A 21,729-nucleotide genomic window follows, 5' to 3' on the forward strand; every position below is an offset into this window, starting at 1 on the left:
CCCACAAACAGAAGCCAAAAAACAGCAGACCGGGCAAAGAGCGTTATCCAAAACACAGACGCTCCAAAACGGAACCCGAGCCAACGGGACTTACCTACCGAGAGCGCTTATATACAGAAAGACTAACGAGGACTAACGCGCTGCAGGTGATTACAGTAACAGGAGGCGGTACTAAGCAGGGGGCGGAGCCGACAGGGACCAAAACAAGGAAGTAAACAAACATGGTGGCGTCGCCGTGAGAACCGCGAGGCCAACTACGTCAGAAGCACCATGTCATAGAACACTGATAGCGTCTAAATTCTAAAGTCATTTCCAAACATTCATTCGGAACACAGTCACAGCAAGGTGAACGTAGTGACAGTGTTACTAGTTTATGTTTTCAAACAAAACCACGAAACAATTCTGGACTTTAAAAAATGTTCCCGGTCATTAAGCTGCATCGGGTCGACTGCAAAGGTATGTACATACAAAATATTTTACTTTACTGTAGTTTTAGAACAAAACCCCAAGTTGGAAGAAAACATTTAACATGAAGGAAGCATGTTTGTGCTTGTGCCACATTTGCCAGATTTGCCAAAATGACACATGCCGCTTGCAAAAAACAGACCCACATGACCCATTTCATTGCAAAACCTGGCAACAGTGGAGACCTGATGAATTTTTTTCTTTCCTCAGTGTGCGGATCCAATCTGCATGATTGTGTTCAGTGTGGTGTCCCTCTGACCCTTACTGAGAAAGCACCAAGTGAAACCACTGGGCCTCAGCCCCCCGTCAACAATGAGGTAGAGGATGCAGGTCAGGTACCTCTCCCGCCTCTCCCAGAAAGCCCCCAGCATCAGGGTGAACAGGCTGAAGAGTCAGAGGATGAAAGCGATTATGATGATGATGAAGCTGATAATGATGATGACTGGACTCTTCAGCAGCAGAGCAATTTCTCATTTCAGCTTCCAGCAGCTTCCACTGAGGGGAACACACAGTTTGTCAGACATCCGGCTCTGGACGGCGTGAGCAAAATCATAGACGATGTCCACGAATATCTACGAAACAGAATTCCAAGAGAGTCCTTTGGCTACATGGCCCCAGGATATGGCAGGGACCACCCTCTGCTGAGCAGGAATGCTTGGAAGGCTGATGCATGGGGTGCCAGCTTTGGGGTGGCAGGGAATAGTTCCACACTTGGATGGTATCCGCTTTACAATACGCTGCAGCAGAGTGTATTGTACAATACACCAGCTACTTATGCCTCCAGTGCACCTAAACCTGCTTTCTTGGTGATGGCACAGAATTACCAACCTCAGTACAGCTCCTGGTCTGGAAACACTGTCAGATTTCCTAATGAGGTCAGAGCTCACAGTTCCAATGCTGCTCCTGCCGTGGGCCAGAGCTGTAGGAGCCAGACGGAGCAAAGGAGCTCCAGGAAGAGGAGGAGAGAGACAAACTCCCCGAGCTCCTCTCACTGCTCCAAGACAGAGAGCGTCCCCAGGAAGATGAGAAGATGAGAGCATGAATGAGAATGAAAAGTCACGTCGATCAAGCAATAATAATAAAAACTTATGCTTGAAGTTTTGTAGAAGTAATAAAGATAAAATAAAATGCAATTATTTCATGTTTAACATAGCCTGTGTTCAATTGTTTTTTTGAGGGTCCAGCTCATATTTTATGATACAAATATAACATCTTTAAGAAATTTCTGTAATCACAAACAATACAGTCCAAAGTCTTAGATGATTACCAAGAACTTCATGTTTATTCCATGATTTATGCAAAGCTAATATAAATTCAAATTCAAAATTCAAATTCAAAATGTATTTATTCAGTGCCTTTTACAACAGATGTTGTGAAAAAGCAGCTTTACAAATGTCCAAGCCAAGAGCGACAGTGGCAAGGCAAAGCTCCCTAGAGCATGAGGAAGAAACCTTGAGAAGAACCAAGACTCAAGGCGGGGGGAAGGGGGGGGCATCCTCCTCTGGCTGACAACGGTCACCACAATGATAACAGTTTAAAGAGAAAAATAAATTAAAAATGAAATAAGCAAATGTACACGTTTACTTAGCTGATACGTACTATTATGGAAAATATTATTTAATTCATTTTTGATTTTCTTGAGAATTCTTTATAATATACTTCAATATATCTGAATATCTTGAATACATAATATTTTTTCAATTTTTGAAACTGTTGATACAGCACATATTTAATTCAAACTATAGTCTATGTAGACTTCCAACACACACTGTCAGCTGTTAGCATCTCTTAAAGAATAATACTTGATATTGACTCAGTGTGGTAATAATTCTGCTGAGAAGTTGCAACAATGTCATAGGAGCTCAGTGCAGCAGTATGAGGTCACTCTGTTTCACTGGCAAACTACAGCAGCACAAAATCCCTTCAGTTCTTCAGAGCACCCATCAGACGTTTTTGGACCTGACTGAGCATAGGATGCAGAATATAATGTCATTCAGATAAAGAGGGCCTATGAAACGTCCTAGTGCCTACCAACGGATGGCTATGATGTACCGTGACAACCTGCGCACCGTTGGCTACGTCTACGTCCCACTGACTTTGCTGGTGGAATGCCAGGAATTGGACATGGAAGGCATCTCTGAGTGGATAAAGTAGGCCAAGCCATGCATCTGGTGGAAAGCCATCAGATACTACTATGTGCAGGTTACAAGTGACATGCTAGGGTTGAGGTTGGGGTTGAGGTTGGGGTTAGAGAACTCCTGCCTGACTCAGCACACCTGCGGGTGTCGGCGACTACATGGAATCCCAGGAGAGGATGCACCTAAAGAATGTAGACTTCAGACAGTACACGACTGCCTGTGTGGTGTCTTCTAGAGAAAAGGCAACTTCTCAACATGTACTGTCACTCAGGAATTTTGTGTTCTTGGCCCAGTACCTGCAGGCCAAACCCTGCTATGGGAAAGACGCTTCGTTATAAGACACGCGGGTTTAAACTGAACGGAGAATGCCCTCAGCCCTGTATTGATTCAAGCAGAATATTTTTTTCCTCATTGACATTGACATCCCATGCACTTTAACAGCAATAATCAAAACATAGCTTTGTGTTCTGAACCTTGTTAGAAGTAATAATCTTTTTGTTATGTGGTCCCAATTACAGCTGTAAACTCGCCATGTTAACACCCCATACAAAGAAGCTGTGATTAAAAAGTATTAACCAAAAGCGACGTTTAATTTTATCCAGTGCTTTTTCAAGATGTGGATGATAGGACGTACTGCATTGTGAACATAAGCTGTATATATACAATCTATAGTTATGCACATGCTGCCACCATGTGGTGGTTCTTTAAAATATTAATAAAATTTAAGTAATTATGCATGATTCATGGGACACATTTTACGTAAGAAAATATATGAACAAAAAAACCCATCAAGCATATTTTGAAAAGTGAAATTTCAAGGGTCCTCTATATTTTAGTCAGGCACCAAAAGTCAGTGCTTATTGAAAGACCAAAATCATAGAGAAATGTATCATTCTACTGCATTCAAAACCGGCAGGGTGGTACCAATCCTGAAGAAGGCCACACTTGACAGCTCCAGCGTTACCAACTACAGACCGGTATCACTTCTCTCTTTCCTCTCAAGAGCCCTTGAACGAGCAGTTTAAAATCAATTGTCTCTTTTTCTCACACAGAACCAGCTGCATGATCCCAATCAGTCTGGCTACAAACCGGCACATTCTATAGAAATGGCCCTCATAGCAGTGACTGAGAAACTTCATGCTGCTAAAGCTGTCAAACTGTCATCTGTTTTGATTCTTCTAGACCTTTCAGCAGCCTTTGACACAGTGAACCACAACATTCTTCTCTCTGTTCTCTCCAGGCTTGGTGTGACTGGCTCTGCTTGGAGATGGTTTCAGTCCTACCTGGAGGGACGGTCCTATCAGGTGACATGGAAAGGATCCACATCCAAACCGTGTAGACTCTCCACTGGTGTTCCACAAGGCTAAGTATCAGGCCCCCTTCTCTTCTCTTTGTATACTCGTTCTCTTGGTGATGTAATATCTTCTCATAGTTTGTCCTACCACTGCTATGCTGAGGACATTCGATTATTGCTTTCTTTTCCACTCTCTGACATGCAGGTCTCCAGACGTATCTCAGCATGCTTGACTGACATCGCATCATGGATGACAGTCCAACCCTTGAAGCTCAACCCCAGTAAAACCGAGCTTCTGTTCATCTCAGGTAATCCCAACCCTTACCATGACCTCACAGTTTCCTTCGAGAACTCCCTGGTATCACCATCCGAAGCTGCCCGTAGCCTGGGCGTAACTTTGGACAATAGGTTGTCGTTCTCAACTCATGTTTCTAATCTAACACGGTCTTGCAGATTCCTCCTTTGTAGCATACAGAGGATTCGACCCTTTCTCTCGCAGGAAGCTACCCAGGTGCTTGTGCAGTCTCTTGTGATCTCAAAGCTATACTACTGCAACTCGCTACTTGCTGGTCTTCCTCTAAGAGCCATCAAACCTCTACAACTTGTCCAGAATGCAGCAACCCGACTGGTCTTCAATCTTCCGAAGTTCACACGTTACTCCACAGCTGCGCTCCCTGTAGCTGCATGCATCAGATTTATCATTGTTTTTTTGAGGGTCCAGCTCATATTTTATGATACAAATATAACATCTTTAAGAAATTTCTGTAATCACATACAATACAGTCCAAAGTCTTAGATGATTACCAAGAACTTCATGTTTATTCCATGATTTATGCAAAGCTAATATAAATTCAAATTCAAAATTCAAATTCAAAATGTATTTATTCAGTGCTTTTTACAACAGATGTTGTCAAAAAGCAGCTTTACAAATGTCCAAGCCAAGAGCGACAGTGGCAAGGCAAAGCTCCCTAGAGCATGAGGAAGAAACCTTGAGAAGAACCAAGACTCAAGGCGGGGGGGAGGTGGGAGGCATCCTCCTCTGGCTGACAACGGTCACCACAATGATAACAGTTTAAAGAGAAAAATAAATTAAAAATGAAATAAGCAAATGTACAAGTTTACTTAGCTGATACGTACTATTCTGGAAAATATTATTTAATTCATTTTTGATTTTTGTGAGAATTCTTTACAATATACTGCAATATATCTGAATATCTTGAATACATAATATTTTTTCAATTTTTAAAACTGTTGATACAACACATATTTAATTCAAACTATAGTCTATGTAGAGTTCCAACACACACTGTCAGCTGTTAGCATCTCTTAAAGAATAATACTTGATATTACCTCAGTATGGTAATAATTCATTGGCTCCCTCTAGTTGCACGCATCAGATTTAAAACCTTGATGTTTGCCTACAAAGCCAAAAATGAACCATCCCCTTCATACATTAGGTCAATGGTCAAACCCCGATCCGTACCTGGAGTACTTCAAACCTCAAGTCTGGCTCGGCTTGAAATACCTTGCTTCAGATCTCATGGACGACAAGCATCGAGACCATTTTCTGTCCTGGCTCCAAGATGGTGGAATGAACTCCCACTTAAAGACATTGAAACAGCGTTTCCAAGCAGTGTATTCGCCCTAAACACTGTTTCAGGGCAAGAGATTATGTTTTAGACTAAAATGTAATGCATTTTAAATGGTATCTTTACATCGCTACTCTGTTCTTTACCTTTTAAACACATTGAAACAGCATTGTAATCGCCCTAAACACTGTTTCAGGGCAAGAGATTGTGTTTTAGACTAAAATGTAATGCATTATAAATGGTATCTTTACATCGCTACTCTGTTCTTTACCTTTTAAACACATTGAAACAGCATTGTAATCGCCCTAAACACTGTTTCAGGGCAAGAGATTGTGTTTTAGACTAAAATGTAATGCATTATAATTGGAATCTTTACATTGCTACTCTGTTCTTTACCTTTTAAACACATTGAAACAGCATTGTAATCACCCCAAACACTGTTTCAGGGCAAGAGATTGTGTTTTAGACTAAAATGTAATGCATTATAATTGGAATCTTTATATTGCAACTCTGTTCTTTGACTTTTAAACACATTGAAACAGCATTGTAATCGCCGTAAACACTGTTTCAGGGCAAGAGATTGTGTTTTAGACTAAAATGTAATGCATTATAATTGGAATCTTTACATTGCTACTCTGTTCTTTGACTTTTAAACACATTGAAACAGCATTGTAATCGCCGTAAACACTGTTTCAGGGCAAGAGATTGTGTTTTAGACTAAAATGTAATGCATTATAATTGGAATCTTTACATTGCTACTCTGTTCTTTACCTTTTAAACACATTGAAACAGCATTGTAATCACCCTAAACACTGTTTCAGGGCAAGAGATTGTGTTTTAGACTAAAATGTAATGCATTCTAAATGGTATCTTTACATGGCAAGTCTGTTCTTTACCTTTTAAACACATTGAAACAGCATTGTAATCACCCTAAACACTGTGTCAGGGCAAGAGATTGTGTTTTAGACTAAAATGTAATGCATTCTAAATGGTATCTTTACATTGCTACTCTGTTCTTTACCTTTTAAACACATTGAAACAGCATTGTAATCGCCCTAAACACTGTTTCAGGGCAAGAGATTGTGTTTTAGACTAAAATGTAATGCATTATAATTGGAATCTTTACATTGCAACTCTTTTCTTTGACTTTTAAACACATTGAAACAGCGTTTCAAAGCATTGTATTCGCCCTAAACACTGTTTCAGGGCAAGAGATTGTGTTTTAGACTAAAATGTAATGCATTATAATTGGAATCTTTACATTGCTACTCTGTTCTTTACCTTTTAAACACATTGAAACAGCATTGTAATCACCCTAAACACTGTTTCAGGGCAAGAGATTGTGTTTTAGACTAAAATGTAATGCATTATAATTGGAATCTTTAGATTGCAACTCTTTTCTTTGACTTTTAAACACATTGAAACAGCGTTTCAAAGCATTGTATTCGCCCTAAACACTGTTTCAGGGCAAGAGATTGTGTTTTAGACTAAAATGTAAAGCATTATAAATGGAATCTTTACATTCTACTCTGTTCTTTACCTTTTAAACATATTGAAACAGCATTGTAATCGCCCTAAACACTGTTTCAAGGCAAGAGATTTTGTTTTAGACTAAAATGTAAAGCATTTTAAATGGAATCTTTACATTGCAACTCTGTTCTTTGACTTTTAAACACATTGAAACAGCGTTTCAAAGCATTGTATTCGCCGTAAACACTGTTTCAGGGCAAGAGATTGTGTTTTAGACTAAAATGTAATGCATTATAAATGGAATCTTTACATTGCTACTCTGTTCTTTACCTTTTAAAGACATTGAAACAGCGTTTCCAAGCATTGTATTCGCCCTAAACACTGTTTCAGGGCAAGAGATTGTGTTTTAGACTAAAATGTAATGCATTATAATTGGAATCTTTACATTGCAACTCTGTTCTTTGACTTTTAAACACATTGAAACAGCATTGTAATCGCCCTAAACACTGTTTCAGGGCAAGAGATTGTGTTTTAGACTAAAATGTAATGCATTATAAATGGAATCTTTATATTGCAACTCTGTTCTTTGACTTTTAAACACATTGAAACAGCATTGTAATCGCCCTAAACACTGTTTCAGGGCAAGAGATTGTGTTTTAGACTAAAATGTAATGCATTATAATTGGAATCTTTACATTGCAATCTTTTCTTTGACTTTTAAACACATTGAAACAGCATTGTAATCGCCCTAAACACTGTTTCAGGGCAAGAGATTGTGTTTTAAATGGCCCCCTCAGCCATTCAGAACACATCATTTACTCCAAGTTTCTGTTCTCTATACAGAGGCTGCAGATAAAGATGTGGACTCCGTGCGCATTGAGAGGTGGGTACATTATCAAAATTCATCTTCGTGGCAGAGAAAAGTGTGGCATGGTGGTTACCCAATGGCACTGCCATTGTAACTTCCTTGGGGCATAAAACGAGAAAAAACATCATTGTCTTTTTCATTCTTCACACCTTTATCTGTCTAAGGGTTGTTATGTGAACATTTTGTGCATAACTGGCCACTGTGTATTCATCTCTCCCTTCTTTTCTGTCTCTCAGGTTTCCGGCTGTTCTGATGCAAGCAGACACTCGTGTTCAGCCGCAGAATTTATTGCGACAGCTGCTGCACGTCCTCAGGAGTAAAAGGAGGCGTCAGATTGGTCAGGGTGAGGGCCAAGGCCACACCCCCATCCATTCCGCTGTCGAACACCTCAACATTCGGCAGCTCGGGTAAAGACGAGAATACACACCGCGTTTTACTACACAGCCTATTAAGAGTAGATGATTTTACAGTTTACACAGGTGAAGCTCAGTCTTTTTCTCCTATACAAATACAAACATATTGTAATTAAATGAGCAGTAAGTCATTTAGCAGTTCTTCTTCACATTATGAAACAGCCATTATACTGACATGTAGTGGCCTGGATGTTTCAGAGCTTGTGCACTAAATCTATTTTTAACATGGATGACCTGTTAGGTTTCCCAACATTGGGAACAGCTGCTATATGAACGCCACTCTGCAGTGCCTACTGAGTATCTCCTGCTTCTGGAGACCCATCAGAGCTCAGTCATCCTGCTTGATGGATCTTTCTAGTTGCCAGATGCTCAGGTACCCGTTCAGAACCAGAGGCTTCACATGGGTCTAAATGAACTGTTTAATCATGAGTGCTTAAGGAGGTGCTGTGATGCTCAGAGATATAAACCACTTGGTCTCCCTGTTGCTGTGTGTAGATGTTTTTCAGATCTGCAGCAGGCCCGGCTCACCACTCGCAGCACAAAGCAGAAGGTGCAGCTCCTGGGAGCCCTGCTTGAGTGTGTTTCAGCCCGCTGCCCTGCATTCGAAGAGGACTATGAACAGGTCCAGCTAAATGGCCCCCTCAGCCATTCAGAACACATCAGAACCTCACGCAGTACCCTGCAGGAACTGCACACGGCCACCTTTGTTTTCTCACCGTGCTGCTGTTGAAGTCCAGGAGCAAATCCTCCTCTGATGTTCTCCTGTGCTGTCCTCCACAGGATGCTCATGAGTTCCTGATGCTCTGCTTACTGCAGCTGAAAGAGGAGGGAGAGAGACTCAGGGCCTCTTTCTTCTCTTACATCTGCCCTGTGGCAAACTTTGAGTTTCATATCAAGTCTGTGCTCACATGCACCAGGTAATTAGGTATCACTGTTGCATATCTCCTTTGTGTTAATTGACTGGTCTTAACCAGTCTTAACGTGTTTGTTTAAAGTACATTTTCTCACCGAGAGTAGGCGCTTTCTCCGGACATCTCTGTTTAAAGTATTCATGAAAGTTTCATAACATACATAACTTAAATATGAACATGTAAAATGCTCACAAGTTCAGCTTGTATTCATCACATAGCTTTCAAATCTCAGAGTGTGTGTGAATTTGGGAAAACATAACAGGAGAGAGGAGAGAGAGAGACCAAAAAGAAGAGAGATGCAAGCTGAGAGAGACACAGAGACAGAATGAGAGAGAATGAAAGAGGCCTGTTAATACAGAGATGGCGTTCGATCCGTGATGCGTTTTCAGTTAATCATATGAAAAAAAAGGTGTATTTGTTTGTTGCAGGAATGTGCACCCACTGGCACCTACAGACTCCAGGCGGTGGTTTCTCATTTAGGTGACAGCATGGACCATGGTGAGTAATCTGACATTATTTATACACGTGCAGTGGAAACTATTAAATGACTAAGGACCACCGACTACTCCGACAGGCCACTATATCAGTGACACAGCTGAGGGAGAAGGACAGAGCTGGTTGTCATTCAGTGACTTAAAAGTATCAAGAAGCACTGAGCCAGCCATCCTGAAGAGCAGGACAAAAACAGCCTACCTGATTTTCTACGTGCACAGGTAGAATCTCACCTTTCAGACTTGGGAATGTAGGTACCTCAGTCTAGGAGCACTCTAACAGAAACAAGTTTTACAAGCTTATATATGTAGGGAGTAAATTAGCCTTTACTGTGCCCTGGGACTGCAGGTCTCTTGTGCATGACAGGTGAGTGAGGCCTACTCCCAGCACCGGTTGGCAGGTGCTAACCTTCTTTCTCAGTCCTTTCACCCTTCCCTCTCTGTAAAAGAATTAAAAAAAATTTAACCCATTAAAATGAGCCATTTTTTATTCTCCACAAAATAGTAAATGCCCCCTCTGGCGTTCTTGTTAAAACACTTTTTCCATATTTTTATGCCATAGATTTATAACATGAATAATACTATACTTGTCAAGTCAACATATTTAGATGAGGTGTCCTAGTGTCAGTTATTGTCTTCTAATCGCTATTGGAGATGTACAAGTCCCCATTCTTTATCCCCAACATTGTTCATACTAAAAGATTAATTTCTTTTCCAAGTAGCACATGGCAGGGATTAAACACCTATTTACATGGACGTCACTTCCATCGCCACATATGAGAACACTACCAGGGTGCTTCACTGACAGAGGAAGAGCTTCAGTCCTTTTTGAGAAATAACCAACTTGTATTTTAATTTGCAGATGTTAGGAGTGAACCAGCATCTGTCTATAGTTCTTTTAATTGTGAGCACACATATTTAAACCCTTGTTTTGTTGTTGCTTGTCAGTGTTTGACCCCATGTATGCTGCTTTGCTGTGTTTTAAGACTGCCTGTTATGTTCTAAGTAGTGTTAATGCTTAATGTTCTTCGTGTTTGGTTTTGTCTTGTTCTGTATGATAATAAACGTCTGTGGCATCTGAACCGCAGCTCATCTTTGCATCCGGCTTCACGTCACAGGAACACCGACCGTTGAAGGTTGCCTCGAGCCAAGGGAAAGAAGAAAAAGGGGAAGAAGCAGTGTAGCTGCTTCTACCCAACCCATGCAGGAGAATCCTCCATGCTTGTGGGAACACTCCCTGTCATCACATCGGGGGAGAGTATCTCTGGAGGATTTTGGGGGGGCCCTGGTGGTGGTCCAGGATCAGATGCTGCAGAGTCCTGCCTACCTTCACTGGATTACCGGGACCCGTACGATTACGACTACCAATATCCAGGGTCTGACTCTGCAGGGTCCTACTCTCCCCCCACGGACTACCAGGAGGACTATGAGGATTACAGCAGGAGTGAGGAGTATGTTGACGTCGGCCTCAGGTCGGACACCGAATCCGACCGCTCTGAGGATCCATCAGTGGAGGTGGAGGAGGCCCGCCATGAGGATCCTTCCTGTGGTTTATAGACCGGGTCAGAGGACTCTGAAAGCAACGAGCCTCCGATGTTAGTGCTTAATGTTCTTCGTGTTTGGTTTCATTTTGTTTTGTGTGTTAATAAACATCTGTCTCATGTGAACCACGGCTCGTCTTTGCATCCTGCCTTGTCTCCCACGTCACAGAACAGCAATTCATCTACACTTCTCACAGATAAAACTATTGCTAACGGCGAAGAATAAACATGTTGCAAAAAAGCAGTAAGAGCTAGTATGCAGAAACAGTGGTGTTAGCGTGAAACAGTTTCAAAAACAGGAGTCTCCTTATGAAGGAAGGAGGTCCTTATGAACCTCTGTATTTTGACAGCAAGTATTGACCATGTGCCATTAAAACCATGCCAGGTATGGTATTAATCCACAAAATAGCACATCAAATCTAATTATTTGGCTAGTACAGGGTTATGCAATATTCCTTCAACTCAGCAAAATGCAACAGCTTGAATTACTTAACTGATTAATAATAATAAAAAATCTTTCCTGACTATAAAAATATAGCTGACCCATTCGAAAGATTAAACATCCAGTGAGTGTGTATCCTGGCATGTTAAGGTAAAAGGCATCTCCGACTGGAATACATTTAAGCGGTTTCGGGCGCCATCTGGTGGCGACTTGGAGTCCTTATCACGCTCTCATTTCTTTTGTATGGCGGGACAAGTGTTTTGTTATCCTACCTATCGAACAGTTCTACCTAGATTTAATGCACTTATGTACATTAGCATTAGTCCAGGCTTCTGGTGTTTATTTTGGATGCATATATTATAATTAGGCTACTGTGGACATTTGTATTTTGTATAGCTACAGCACCTGTACTTCACACACGTGTAGTAATCGGATCTAGAAAGTTGCCAGCCCTATTAAAATATTAGATTTATAGTATAATAGTTTCATTAAACAGACAACGCGTTAATCACAATAATTTGCATGATGATTAATCTTGAACCAAAAATCTCGCCGGGAGCTGTAGTTCTCTTTCCAGACACACACCCAATAAAACTGTGCTTGATCATTTCTTATTGATAGCCACTGACTATAGGATCAATAGAATAGTACAACCAAATAACCTTTAATGTTTTGCTTTACTGTAATACAATTTAGAATTGCGATGTTACCCTTTTAAGAAGAACTGAACACATTGTGACAAGAGCAACTAGATGAAGCTTTATTGACATGCTGGTCAAGGACTCACATCCAATATGTTTAAAATACATTAATTGAGGCCAAGTGCAGCATAAAAAAATATTTTAACTTCACACAGAACCAAAACCATCAACATCAAAATATAAATGTATAAAAATATGGGTATTGTTAAAAAAAATGTTAAAAATGGGGCCTCCCACAGAAAGGCATGGCACAGTCAGCGACTTCAATTCAAAGTTTTTTATTCAAAGTAAAAAAAAACAAAAACAAAAAAACACTTGGGCAGGTTGGTGGCGCTCTACACGAACTTGGGCAGACGCTTGGGGCTGAGCGGGATGTATGTGGACATGTCGGAGTGCTGCGCCGTCACCCAGCTCATGACGTTCGCCCGCCGCAGCTGGGAGTTGGGGCCAAGGAAGGGAAGGAAGGGTTAAACAACAAGATGAGTGACAGCAAGGAAAGTGTTAGGAAGGATTTCATAATGGCTTTAAAAAGACGAGGCGAGGGCACCTGGTGGGCTGGACTTTGGTGTCATCTTCGTCCTCCGAGTCGCTGGAGATGATGATGACGCTCATAGCTGGGCTGGGCGTGTCAGAGATGATAATGGGCTCCGATGCGTCGCCCATGCCATGCACGGGGGAGGACACAGGTCTGGCACAGGGTCAGAGGAGCACGTCAACACTCTCAACACACACTGCACACTCGAGTGAACACACACAACCTATCACCAAAGTGTGATGCCACAGAGCCATCCAGCACTTGTTACAACAGTTGTACCCACAATGCAGACCCACACACTAGACCAGTAGGTCTCGAGTCCTGTTCTAGGGTTCCCTTGCACTGAATTAGTGTGGAGTTTTAGCGTTAATGCCAGCCATTATAAAGTGCAATAAGAAGCAGGGAGTACCTAGCCCGGCTCTCTGCTTGGCGATCTTTTGACCTCTTGAACCCGCCCTGCTGTGCCGGTTGTCCCACCTGGCTGTGCTGGGCGAGCCAGCTGCTGAAGGTGTCATTGAGGTTGGCAGCTGTGCTGGCCCCGCCCCCCGCCCCACCCCCACTGCCAAACAGGCTCTTGCTGCCATCACACCCTGTGCACTGCCGATTGCAGATCTCCATTTTCTGGAAGCAAGATTTCACACTGCAGCGAGAGAGAGAGAGAGAGAGAGAGACACGGGCGGGGGGCAAGTTACAGTACTACCATTTGGATTTGTAAATTAAGATGGTGTTCCTTAATTTTTTTTAAAAACTGTGACATGTAGATTGGAAGGCCTGGAACAACTCACTGGGCACTTTGAGGGAACTGGAGGAGGTGGCTCATGGTGACAAACGGGTGCTTCAGGGCCTTCATCGGCGTGATCCGTTTGTCAGCGTCCAGCGTGAGCATCTTGTTCAGCAGGTCGATGAACTCCCGCCGGTCTGCCTTCTCCGCCGAGACGTCTGCGCCTTCCAGACTGGTCGCATTGACCTGCGTGAGAGACCCAGGGGTGAGTCATATTAAACACCAGCAGAGGGCACCGATCCACCTAAGACGCAGCAAGTTCTGCAGCAAGTTACTATGCATTGCTCTGCCTTTCGTAGATGCCGTTCTCCAGAGCGATTCATGTGCGTTCCTCATTATAACGGCACGAACGCTCGACCTTTGAGCTAGCACCTTGCTCAACCTGCTCTACAACGTGAGCCGTGGAAGCTGTTTCTCACGTTCTTCAAATTCACATCACAACAGTAAAGCAATGCGTACAGTTATGTGCACAAAAGCCAAAATAACCTGCATCATGTCGTCAAGACAGGTGAAAATGTACTTCCGTGTCTCTTTGGACTTGATGCCATGCTCTGCCTCATGCTCTGAAGGCGTCTGGAGAAAGGAAAGAAAAAAAATCAACCATTCAGCTCCACCATAAAGTTACATGACATCATTAAGTTACATCCCTTATGAAACAAACACATGGTATTTGGCATTTAAAGACTGGCAAACCTTGAGTCTCCACAGGGGGCAGCTGGAGTCAGGGCTCCTGTGGAAATAATAGTTGCTCTTGGTCCCTGCGCTCAGCAGGTACTCTGCTGGTAGGCCCTGCGTCTGGGAGATGTAACGGATCTGCAGAGACACCACACGGCAAGAGGATTACGACTTTATTTTGTGTTCATCCTTCCATTTTCAAAATGCATGTATAAAAAAAAAAAGAAAAGAAAAACAGGCCATAGAAACTCTTATTTATATTATTCCTAAAAATAAGCTAGCCAAAGCAGTAGCTAAAAGCTCAAACCATACATTCACTCTCTTCCTTGCTAGCCATTATGGACTCCCTAACAAACTGCATATTTAGAAGAACGGCCATTTCCATTAGCAACACTACGCCACTCTTTTCACAAACAAGATTTACGTCTTCATCACACAGTGAGAAAAGTGTGAAAAGAAAGTGAAAGAACCGACCCCAAATCAGCGAAATTCTACAGAGCTCCGTGAATCCAAGCCCAAGATGCGTGAAAAAGACTAGGCACAGCTCAAAGGCCCGTGTGCTTACCTGATCATATTCAGAGGCTCCCGGATACAGGGGGGAGCCCAGAAACAGCTCGGCGATGACACAGCCCAGCGACCACATATCCACGGCCTCGCAGAAAGGGAGACCCAGGATGATCTCAGGTGACCTAGACCAAAAACACAGATATCGCCATCATGAAATCAGTCTCGGCTGATTCCGTAGTTTGTGGTGATTCGGCGGCAATTGCTTTAACACAAACGGTGCTGAATTCATTCATGAAAATGTAAAAGGTTTAAATAGTATTTTGTTGATGAGTCCAGGTTTTTTTTTCCCCCCTACACACCACTTTACATTACACACCCACTATTCTAACATGGAACTATATGCAAAAATGCACTGACACTACAATGATGTTCTGTTTTCCATTAAGTAAATACAGAGTATCAATGCAGTTAAACACTGTTACTCGGTAAACAACACGGTTAATTAACGGTATAGCTACAATGCAACAGCAGTTTTGTACAGACATGACCAATACTAATATTACCAAAGCCTGCAACTCGGAGCATCTTAACTAATCTCAGACATTGAAGAGGGTTCATCAGGTATTTTGCTAAATAACAGCACTCACATGAATCACTAAAATTAAACCACTTATAAATCAAATATGAATCAGTCGTGCTCCAGTTAACTGTAATGCTTATCACGATTTTAATGTGTAGCAGGGTCATCGCAACTGCCAAAATGTGCAGCTCTACTCTAAAGCACACTCGAGTGCAACAAGTGCACACTTATTTCTAACACGCCTCAGCACGTGTCCCTCACCGGTAGTATCTGGTCTGCAGGTAGCTGGAGCACACGGCCTCGGAGACGTGGCTAGCCGAGCCGAAGTCGATGACTTTGACCCTGTACGGCTGCCTGACGGGGTCCACCAGCATGATGTTTTCGGGCTTGAGGTCGGTGTGGATCAGGCCCAGGCTCTTCAGCTTCATGAGCGCTTTGGCGACCTGCTGCAGCACGGGCCGGACGCACTTCAACAGAAGCGGGCTGAACATGCTGTCCTTCAGGAAGTCGTAGAGGCTCTGCCCCAGCATCTCGAACACCAGGCACATGTGCTTCTTGTGCTGGAAGCACTCATACGCACGCACGAAGTTGAACTCGTCTGCGTTCTCCCTGCTCAGCCGTCTCAGGATGCTCACCTGAGGAGGAGCAAATGAGGAAAGACAGATTTAATTTTTCTGCACTTTTTTTTTTAATACACATCCAAACAGGTATGGCTTATGCAATTGTAGCTAAGCCTTCTTTTTATAGTAAGCTTCAAGCTGTCGATGTGTTATCTGAACTAGTTCCTACTGATGCTTTGAAAATTAGAACTAGTGTGCTGATACCAAACACAAGTGTTTTTGTGCTACCCTGGCTGTATACAGATTCCACAGTGTGAGTTAGCACATCTGATACCAACAAACAGAATCGGGGCTACAGCTGATTCCATATCAAAAGCTCCAAAAAAGCAGGCAAAACTTTCCCACCTCGATCTGACCCTGTCGAGCAAAGAATGGATGGTTTTTCAGGATCTTGATGGCAACCATTTCATTGGTGTCCTTCTTGGAGCATTTGGCCACCTGGCCAAAACTTCCACAACCAAGGTAGTGCAGAACCTCGTAGCTGTTGGAGGCAGAGCAGAGGATTTCATTCTGCACCAGCTGGTATTCGCAATCACTTATCGATTTGCTGCTATCTGCGGTACAACCGGAGTACGCAATGGACTGGGTGGAAGAGGTGGTTGTTCCGCTCCTGGCCACGCGCTTGGACAACGAAGGGGTGTAGAGATCCTCCAGGATCTGTACGCTGTCGCTGCTGTGTTCCCCTTCTCTCTTCCTCTTCAGGCTGCACCGCTTCTGACGGGCGTCTTCTCCCCGCTGGCTGGACGACGACGCAGCCTTGTCTGAGGCTCCAGAGGGGGAAAAGACCAGGGCAGGTAAGCCATCGGTTGAACTGAACCCTGGATCCGAGGGCCAGGGCGTCCCCGGCCGAATCCGAGGACCAGGACTCCGCAGGTAGTAATTGCTCTCGAATTTTACTTTCTTGGCGATCCCACTGGAGGAATCTGAAGGGGAAGAGAATATTCCTTTAGGGAAAGATGAAAACAGGGCCACTAACCAAAGGAATGCTATGCAGATCTAGTTAGGGGCTATATTCAAAATTAAAACTAAAACAGCAGATTTAAAAAAAAACAACAACAACAACAACAACACGATCTATGATTTAGCTAACGCTAGCTAGCTAACGCTAACGCTAACCGCTAGTTAACTTCATAACTTACCCTCAGTGTTGATTATTTTCCCACCTTTAACCTTACGGAAAGAAGGCTCAAGAAAACCGAACGGATATAATTCATGATCATCCATGTTGTTCTGTGGTTCTTAATTTAAAGAATTGAAATTATTAGCACGCTATATCGACCGGAGTGAGAAGATTTCCACCAAATATCAATTCGCTACTCTACGGACTCTTCGTTCCATGGCAACAAGGTGACATGGACAGGTGTAACGTCATAAAATGGAATTTCAAGTGCACGTATTGAACCTCGCCAGTAGACAAGATAAAAGCTCACATTTATTTTACTCTTTGTCCAGACATAATCAAAACTAGTGTCTGCTTGTCCGCCTGCTGCACCTACGGGCCCAAACTGGCAGACTCATATAAATCACTTGATAGCATCGAATATTAAGTACTACATTTATCAACATAACATTTCTTAGGACTAATACATGTACCTGCTTACCGATTTCAGCCGTCTACATGCATCCGTTCTCCAGAATCCCACGCTAAATATTTCGTGCTTTTCTGGTAAATTTCCACAACAATCGTGCCTGTCATTTTAAATGGCATTTTAAAACATGCTTCCAGTATAAGATAACTTCAGATTTTGTCAAAGAAAATTCAATTACATAAAAAGTGGGGTGGGTGACTATTATTTACTTCATATGTTTCCTGGGCAAGTGGCGTGAAAGGCAGCTGTTTCAACAAATGGAGGAGGTGTAGATGAAAACGTAGACCCTTCACTTGTCTTATTTAGTTCTCCTTTTAACCGTTTAAAGGTCCGCGTGCTGTCAATCAGCTTCCCATTTATTTGACGCTGTTTGGCGAAACTCATGCAGCCATAAGAATGATTTGAACGCCAATACTTTTGGACATCATGGAAAGGAAGAGGCTTATTTGAGCTGAAGTTTATGTGGAGTTGTTTGGGAGCTTCTAGCATGGACTAGCTACAATGTATAAAGTATACTATTTCTTTACAGTATTATGGTATAGATTCTGTGGATTCCATATATACATTAAATGTAAAATGTTGCCCAGTTATGTCAGAAATAGCAAACAAAAACCACAGGCTCCAAGTTACTGAAAGAGAAGTATTAAATGAGGTCCTGGTAGAGCATACGTGCAGGTTTGTCAGACATGTTCATGAGGAGTTTAACTGAAGCAAAATCCTCATCACACACCCAAGGAGTCAAAGCCTGCAAAATCCCCAAGTAGCAAGACTGCATCCAGGTAGCACTTGCTGATGGAAAGCAAAAAATAGTGCTGTATCCTGCTCTGTGCCTCATCCACTGTACCAGTCTCTTAGTATTGGACTTAGTGTGGTTAATCAATCTTTGACTGTGCTGATTACATTTATGTCATTTAGCTGACACTTTTATTCAAAGCGACAATTATGACTGAGTACGATTTGAGCAATTGAGGGTTAAGGGTTTTGCGCGGGGGCCCAACAGTGGCAACGTGGCAGTGAACCAGCAATCTTCCGAGAACAAGTCAAGTACCTTAACCGCTGAACTACCACTGCCTGTGTTTATATATTGTACTATTTAAAGATTTTGCAGTTACTTGGATTTTGTCAATATAGCAACATGCCCTCAGTCCAGCAGAACAGGAAATCTGAAACCTGATAAATTACCTGTTTCAATTTTTGTTTTCTATTTTAAACACACACAATCCCAAAAAGATTTCTCTGTAGTAATACAGTTCACTACTATAGTTATAGAATTAGCTCCAATTAGCCCATAATATCCCTTTAAATTAAGCCAAAATTCAAAGTCTGAGGTGAAGATCCTATAAAGGTTACATAAGAGCTTGATGTTACATGTGTTTTGAACAAATACTGCCACTAAGTGCCAAAGAACTATTTTTTATAGTTACACCTCCCATGGAATTCAAAATACAACAATCAACTTGTTAAACACATTAATCACACATTGCATTTGAGATACATTTAATACAGTTTGTTAGTCTGTTTGTAAAAAACACTATTTTTAAAAAAAAATGAAGGCATTAAAACAAACAATAAGCCCAGAAACTACAATAATCAAGTTCAATAATCGAGCTGATGTTCAATGTCCGAATCCCTCATGTCTCTCCGTGTTCCTCTTCCTCTCACAGGTAAGGATACAGGCTTTCCTCTGGCCGAGCGAGTAGGCCACGGGCCAATGGTAGGGCTGGTCAGGGAGCTGGTGACGAAGGGAGCTGCTTCCTGATCTATCGTGGGATGACATCACAGACTGCTGGACCTGTAGGAGGAGCCAAAACAAAAAAAAGGGCACCAAGATATCGATAGGTATGTCAATATTCCCAGGCCCCAGCTAAACTACTGCCCAACATTGGAAACCTATTATAGCGTGTAATTATTATGAACCTATTATAGCGTCTAGATTCCACTATTACTGCCTCGTAGTAGCAGGGCTCTGCTGTACTATAAATGTGTTTCTGTCTTCTACTAAAAGTCTCTTTTGGCAGTGTAATTTATTTTGGTCAAATGGCTGCATGACCGTTTTCAAAACAAATTTATAGAGGTGTTGGTGAGGTGATCCTTCCTGAGTTCCCCGGCCAGCAGAGCATGAATGACCTGAGTGGGCGAGCAGCTCTGCACCATGGCACCGAGTGCAAGGTCCTTGTCCTCCCTGATGAAGAGGTTGCTTTCGCCCGCCTTGTGCGGCAGCATGCAGGCAACCAACTCCGCCTTGGCGTCCATGGCCCTCCACAGGTCGGTGGACATGTGCGCCAGTGTTGTCATGGAAGCACGCGACACCATGGAGCTCAGATTCTTCAACTGAGACAGTGGACATGGGGCTCAGGTGTTCAGGCACTCCATGGGGATGTGCCTGTTTAAACACGCCTATCGGACTCATCCGATATGTGGCAGATTTACTTGGTGTGTCAGAGAAGGAAAAGCATCAGTTTTTACTACCTACCATGTTTAAGGACAAGATATTCCTCGCTAGAACATTCCAAATTGACTCTTCATCAGGTTAGAACCATTTTGGTCACAAAACAGAGCAATTCCAGCTCGGACAGCAAAATGCGAAGCTCCTTTTTGGGCCATTGTTTATATGATTTGATTAGAGAATCTTTTGTCCCTGAGAGGGCCCCTCTGGACCACAGTCAGGCACACATCGTGGAGCTTGGGAAGCAGGATGTCAGTGTGGTTCTGGGCCAGAGACTGCACCAGAGTCAAGCTCCCCTTCTTCTTCTCCCTAAAACAGCGTTAGAACACGGTGTACATACCTGGTGTTATGATATCGGTAATGCTAAACAGGTTTCATTAATAAAATCAACTTTTAAAAACACAGAAACAAATGTATTCGCTGTCAGGGTGACCCTCACTAATTTTTATATTTATTTTTCCAAAGCATGCCATTTGTGTATTTTTAGGTATGCTCTGTAATTATAGCTCTTTGCCACCTGCCTGAAGTGGGGCCGCTCTTCTCTGACAGCAGCCTGTGGGCCGCGGATCCTTCGCTCTCTCTGGGGCTCATCCAGTGGTGGGAAATGGCTCACAGAGGAAGCATCTGCCTCAGAGTGGGAGCTACTCTGGCTTTTCCTCAGGAGATCAAATCAAAAATCAAAATCAAAAGTTATTTATATAGCGCTTTTTAGAACAGATGTCACAAAGCACCTTTACAAATGTCCAAGTCCAAGCCACCAGTGAGCAAGCTAAGGCTGACATTGGCAAGAAAAAACCCCACTAGAGCATGAGGAAGAAACCTTGAGAGGAACTAAAACTAAATGGTGGGCCCATCCTCCTCTGGCCGACAACAGTCACCACAATAATAACAATTTAAAGAGAAAAATATAATTATAAAATGAAAAAACAAGTAAAGTGTCTTGGTACAAGTAAAGAACCTGCACCTTTCGATCTAAGCAGACATGGTGGTTTATAATGAACTAAGAGTTCTCTAAGGAACTGTGGGGCAAGACCATTCAATGCTTTGTAGGTAATTAGAAGTATTTTATAATCAATATGAAATTTTATTGGGAGCCAATGTAAAGTATCTTAGATAGCCGTGATGGATTCAGATTTTGTCGTTCTAGTGAGCACTCTGCCTGCTGCATTTTGAACTAGCTGGAGCTTGTTTAACCACTTAGTAGTACAGCCTAATAGTAGGGCATTACAATAGTCCAATCTTGAAGTAATAAATGCATGGACTATCTTTTCTGCATCATGTGAGGAGAGCATGTTTCTAATCTTAGAAATGTTCCTAAGGTGGAGAAAGGCCTTCCTAGAAATATTATTTACATGAGCTTCGAACGAGAGACTGGGATCCATGATACCTCCAAGATCTTTATCTGTTAGGGAAGATGTGACTGTGATTTCACTGAGGTTCATTGAGTAATTAGAGGATCTAGCTGTCTCTGTGTCTAATAGAAGCGCCTCTGTTTTGTCAGGATTAAGTGAGAGAAAGTTTCTCAACATCCTTTATGCATTCGGTTCTGATTCAGATATGCGCTTAGCTGCTGAACTACAGCTTTTTCTAGGATCTTGGAAATAAATGGTAGGTTTGAGATCGGTCTGTAGTTTGACAGCTGACATGGGTTGAGGTTAGATTTTTTGAGAAGT

At 42.5% G+C, this 21,729-nt stretch overlaps 2 protein-coding genes across 2 annotated transcripts; one reads left to right on the plus strand and one right to left on the minus strand.

The window, feature by feature from the left end:
- Nucleotides 1–2,502: 2,502 nt before the first annotated feature.
- LOC145655863 (ubiquitin carboxyl-terminal hydrolase 29-like) lies at nt 2,503–9,158 on the plus strand. Its single transcript, XM_081709328.1, has 6 exons — nt 2,503–2,615; nt 7,762–7,839; nt 8,061–8,231; nt 8,479–8,610; nt 8,733–8,859; nt 9,018–9,158. Exons 1-6 carry the CDS (start codon nt 2,503–2,505, stop codon nt 9,156–9,158), a joined length of 762 nt encoding a protein of 253 aa, XP_081565454.1.
- Nucleotides 9,159–12,658: 3,500 nt separating this feature from the next.
- On the minus strand, nt 12,659–19,887 carry LOC145655864 (homeodomain-interacting protein kinase 1-like). Its single transcript, XM_081709329.1, has 10 exons — nt 19,770–19,887; nt 16,367–16,782; nt 15,663–16,036; nt 14,880–15,003; nt 14,333–14,452; nt 14,126–14,212; nt 13,644–13,825; nt 13,268–13,498; nt 12,885–13,011; nt 12,659–12,757 (listed from the first exon to the last, which is right to left on the minus strand). The coding sequence occupies exons 1-10, from the start codon at nt 19,885–19,887 to the stop codon at nt 12,659–12,661; spliced, it is 1,878 nt and encodes a 625-aa protein (XP_081565455.1).
- Between the last annotated feature and the right edge of the window lie 1,842 nt (nt 19,888–21,729).

The sequence above is a fragment of the Electrophorus electricus genome, unplaced genomic scaffold (genome assembly GCF_041902795.1).
Source record: "Electrophorus electricus isolate QZ-2024a unplaced genomic scaffold, ASM4190279v1 Scaffold38, whole genome shotgun sequence".
Lineage (NCBI taxonomy): Eukaryota > Metazoa > Chordata > Actinopteri > Gymnotiformes > Gymnotidae > Electrophorus > Electrophorus electricus.